General features: G+C 37.8%; 1 protein-coding gene across 2 annotated transcripts; it reads left to right on the forward strand.

Annotated features, from left to right (window-relative positions):
• Positions 1-340: 340 nt before the first annotated feature.
• LOC120112594 (vascular-related unknown protein 1-like) lies at positions 341-2,422 on the forward strand. 2 transcript variants are annotated; one of them, XM_039132177.3, is made up of 4 exons: positions 341-781; positions 892-963; positions 1,142-1,272; positions 1,448-2,421. In XM_039132177.3, the coding sequence occupies exons 1-4, from the start codon at positions 455-457 to the stop codon at positions 1,476-1,478; spliced, it is 561 nt and encodes a 186-aa protein (XP_038988105.3). In that variant the 5' UTR covers positions 341-454; the 3' UTR covers positions 1,479-2,421. The 2 variants fall into 2 exon arrangements, with proteins under 2 accessions (XP_038988105.3, XP_038988106.3); XM_039132178.3 differs by having other exon boundaries at positions 1,142-2,422.
• The last annotated feature ends 2,464 nt before the right edge of the window (positions 2,423-4,886 follow it).

A 4,886-nucleotide genomic window follows, 5' to 3' on the forward strand; every position in this document is an offset into this window, starting at 1 on the left:
TCCCTAGACTTTCTCTGCACTCCATTAATGCCTAACCAAAAAACCTTCCCTATTTGGTCGTGGGGCCAACCAATACCTGCTCTTCTAAACTGTAACAACGGTTCAACAACGGCCGTAGACGACCAAAGTCATAGATGGCTGGCAGTCTTTATTAAAAAGCAACAAGGGGAGATAAAAGTATGGTAAAAAAGAAGGAAATTTTGGTGTGAAACTTTGTCTAAAGTTGTTGAGGTCACAATCTTCCTTTGCTCTTCTTGCACGTTCCCTTACCAAGACTTTTGTTTCATTTTTAACACCCCCAACGCCCTCTACCCCACACCAATATAATACTTCCCTCTATCTCTATCTCTATCTCCCTCTCTCTTTCTGCATTTGTTTTCTTTCCTTTGGCTGTGTGTATATAACTACTTCAGGGCTCTTTCCTGATGTGCAAGCCCACCATCTCTTCACCCTTATGATGGAGGAGTCAATCCATTCTTCTTTGAACAGGTCTCTCAGCTCCAAGGAAGGGGCACCCTCTTCTGAGGAAAGTGGTTGGACCATGTATTTTGAGGACTTCCTGGCATCAGAGAAGAGGGAAGAAGATGGTTGCTCTTTTAGCATGGGGGGAGGGTCTTCCATCATATCTGATGCTGCTTCATGTGCTGCATGGAAGCCTTTGGCCGGCACCGAGGCCACGAAGAGCTGCAAGAAGCTCAGATTTAAGAAGAGGAAGGCCGGTGGTACCTTGGATGATGATCCTTTGGAAGATACTGCCAGCTCTCCGGTTAATAGTCCCAAGGTTAGAAGAACCTATGTTCTAATTTTGTTTCGATGCTTTCTGATTCTAAAATTACCATGAGTCTTCTATTTTTTAGTTTAGATGGTTATTTTTGTTTCATGTTGGTGTAGGTTAGTTATTTGAATCACTCGGATGTGCAACCAAGGGAAAAAGCTGATGATCATAATAAGGGGATTCCTCAGGTAACATAATTTGTTTGTGTTGATACCTTTTTTTCCCCTTTTGAGTGAGAAAGAAGGTGTTCATACTGTTGTTGTTGTTTTTTTTTTTTTTTGAACAAAGCTGATGTTCTTGTTGTTGTCGTTATTTGTTTCTGTTGGTTCGAATTAAGACCAAGTTTTCCCTCTTTGGATTTTGTAGGAAGAAGCTGTTGGTTGTGGGAATGGCTTGGAGATCAAAAGTAATATTGTAAATGATTTGGGTTTTGTTGAGGGGACCAATGAATGTACAGAGCTGAAGAAAAGAGGGCTTTGCCTCGTTCCTTTGTCCATGTTAGTAAACTATCTTGGATAGATCTTCCAATCAAATATATCCTTCTTAAAAAAAAAATCCAGCAAATATATGGAAACTCTCTCTCTCTCTCTCTCGCTCGCTCGCTCTCTTGGTTTGCTCATATATCTTTATCTTTGTAGTCTAATCTATATTGTCACATATCAATGGCTGCAGCCAGTGGCATGATATTGAACCCTCAACTTGAGAATCCCCTATTTAATAAGCAAAAGGTGCAAAAGGGAGCCACATGCTGGGAAGCAGTTAAGAAAAGAAACCAAATGCCTAAATGAAAAGGCCTGAAAGCTTAGTTTCTATAGAAATGACAATGAGCATCATGTTGTCTCTTCATGCTCCTCTTACATTGTTTATCACTGTAATTCCGATCCTTCTCCTACATTTTTATCTTTGTAATCCTAGTGGACTGTAGCAGTAGTATCTCTTTTGATGTAAATGTTGCACTAAATGTTATGCGTTCCTTGAGAGCCTGATATCTAAGTCAAGCCTACATGGAGTGTAATAGTTCATCACCCTTTACCTTCTCCATGTCACTGGCATACTAGACCTATGGAGATGAAGACCAATCTTTTTTGATGTAATGAAGACTGCATCCAAAACAAGAGATTCTATCATTCGAATAGCTAGTGATGACAGCAAGCCTTATCCCATCATGTTTTACTTTTGTTTCATTCATGTCGAGGGCCATATCATTCATTCAGGCACAGTAATTAAAGGTGTCATTATGAAATCACCTTCAGCTTAAAGTATACATGCTGCCACAAAACTTTACCTCTTTTTCTTCTCTTTTTCTATTTTCGAAAATACATTGAGAATGCGACCACTAATTAGATTCAGACATGGGACCTGTCCCCAGACCAAGTACTTAGGAGAGGGGTGCCAACCAACAGACCCAAGTCCTCCTGGCCTACTGCAAACTAATTGCAAACTATATTGCCAATGGCGAGAGTATTCATCTTCTTCATTGTCTTAACATGAGCATGGATGAAGAAGTTTTTCGAGTATGAGCTGCATTTTCAGATATCGAAGACAGATCAGTCCTCAGCAAACACACAGCTTCATTATGCTCTTTGTCAGGATTTTGTTTCAAGCCTAACACTCTCCATTTCTTTTCCCCAGTACAGCTTAACATTTCCCATGACCATACTAAGAAGTATCTTCTTGTGACTCCATGCAAGATCCAGTGAGAATTTACACCGGAATAAATCTCTTGCATGTTTCAGTGTCCTTAAGCCAAAGCTGCTCTAATTCTAGTAGAGAAGATGCAAAATGCACTCTTCAAGAATATCCCAAACTCTGGAATCTAGAGTACAATTCAATCGATCATGCCAATTGGAAAACCTTAGATGAAACCAATATGTTTCTTAAAAATCCAAGGATGATTTGCTCAGATTCCCTTGATGTCAATAAGCCAATTAATTATTCAATTGTTGGTATATACCATGCTGCAGTTGAGAATTTAATCAAGCTGACTCTATTATAATATCTTAATTAGAATTTAAAACCTTCTCTATCCATAACTAAATCAATATTACACTCTAAATATAATAATAATAATAATAATAATAATAATAATAATAATAATAATAAGTCAGCCACTTGCTTGCCTCACAACATATAATTACATGTAAGAGATGTCCAAAAGAGAAGACCCCTCCATGTGCAGCTCATTAAGGTAGGTGAGTACAAAAAAATAAAACTTTGAAAGATATCAGGCAGGAATTCCTTAAATTTTTCAACTAGAACTCCATTTGGAAGCATTGTATCAAGACCTTTTCATCATTCTCCATCCATGGCCCACAATTACAAAATATTTTGCATAATAATCTACTTGGTTTCTTAAGTAATCAGAACATTAGGTCCAAACTAATAAATGGAAATCAAAGCAGGTTGATAGTTTCTTTGATGCAAACAAGAAAGGATAGATGAATGTCGAACAAAATGTAGCGATAAATGTACATCGAGGAGTGGTCCAATAGCTTTTCATTATTATCACCATTGAACAATTTTTTATTGTGGCAGTAATTACAATCACTATGGAAACCTAGGATCCCACTGCATCTACTTTTCCAGGCACACCACATGGTACTACTGGCTACATGCCTGGCTTTCTTATTAACATGTCCAAGTACTACTGTGTTTATTTATGTGGATCTATCCCCCAGAATATATCCACAAGATAGTATGGTTAAAATTTTATTTTATTTTTTCATATATTGGAGGATCTAAATATCATGATTAGCTCTAGTGGTTATTATATCCTATAAAACTTCCCATGCACAATTAAGTATCGCTCGACACTGTAAACATACTTATTTGCTTGAAGCTAAATCTTTAGTTTGATTTAGGGATTTTTATGGCTGCTCTCCATCTATCTTTGGTCTTTCATTCGATGATATTTTGTTCTCTAGCAAAAGGCTAATTAACAATGGCAGGCTTGTCAGAAACTTATATATGGCTGGTCATTAGCATGGGGCATACCTTGCTTGAAAAGCATGGAGAAAGGACTTTGGCAGGGACAAGCACGTGTGCTTGGATCTTGGTAGCTTTTGATGCTCATTTGAGCTCTCAGAGTATTCCCATGTTGCATAGTGTCTTTGGTTCTTTCTTCTCTGCCTTCAATTTTGGCGGGGACTAGCTCAGAGATGCATCTCTCAAGTAGGGTCCTTTGTTCATCTCTTCGAGTTATATGGATGTCATCAACATCCTGTTCCCATAAACAAGTGTAAACATAACAATCCCACAAAATCTTTTATGTCATTGTTCTCATTCTCTAAATCATATAGACCTTCTCACGGCCACACATTTAGAAAGGGAAAAAGAAGAGCTGTACTACTTATAAAATAGGATATAAATTATGAACCTCAAAATGATTGATGAAGCATGAGGTGGTGTAGGAGGGAACCAGAGAATTTATAAAAGATGGTAGGGAAGCATATAGTGATGTAGGAGGGGAACTGATGAATTTTTAAAAAGGAGATGGGAAAGGAGAAGGAAATAGATAAGAAGACGGAAGCTAGGAAGGAGACACAAGTAGTGGCTTCATCTCAATCATTGTCGCATCCAAAATGATGGATAGATATGTAGGATCTGTGAAGACCATGTTTGTGGCTTAAGAATAGGATTCTGCCCTTCTCCCCCTACCAAAAAAAACAGAAAAAGAAAAGAAAAAAACTTTCGAAGAGATCATTGATTATCTATGTAAATAAAAAAATCTTTCTTGGAATTAAATATGCTTGAGGATCATTTCCTCCCAAAAAAGTCTGAGAAACACAAATTTCCGTAGTATTATTGCAGTAACATTCATCTTTGATGATGGCCAGCGAGGAGATGTTCATTGTTTTGCTCAAGGTTTCTACATGCAAGAGTTTCGAAGTTTGCTTATAGTGGCAGAAAGCAACCATGAACCTGTCCAGCCTTTTTGTCATCCATGTGCTACCTAAAACTATGCAATCCATGCAGAAGAACCTTTTAACCTCAAAAGCATTCACCAACCTAAGCAATTAGATGTGGATTTTGTCTATTTCCCAATAGTTAGCTTGTTACTAATATCTATCTTTTCTACTGCTTGATGACCCACTTAATGATTTAATGCCAT

This window comes from Phoenix dactylifera, chromosome 9 (assembly GCF_051530095.1).
Source record: "Phoenix dactylifera cultivar Ajwa chromosome 9, Ajwa_hap1_PhDact_Kaust_v1.1, whole genome shotgun sequence".
NCBI classification, from domain to species: domain Eukaryota; kingdom Viridiplantae; phylum Streptophyta; class Magnoliopsida; order Arecales; family Arecaceae; genus Phoenix; species Phoenix dactylifera.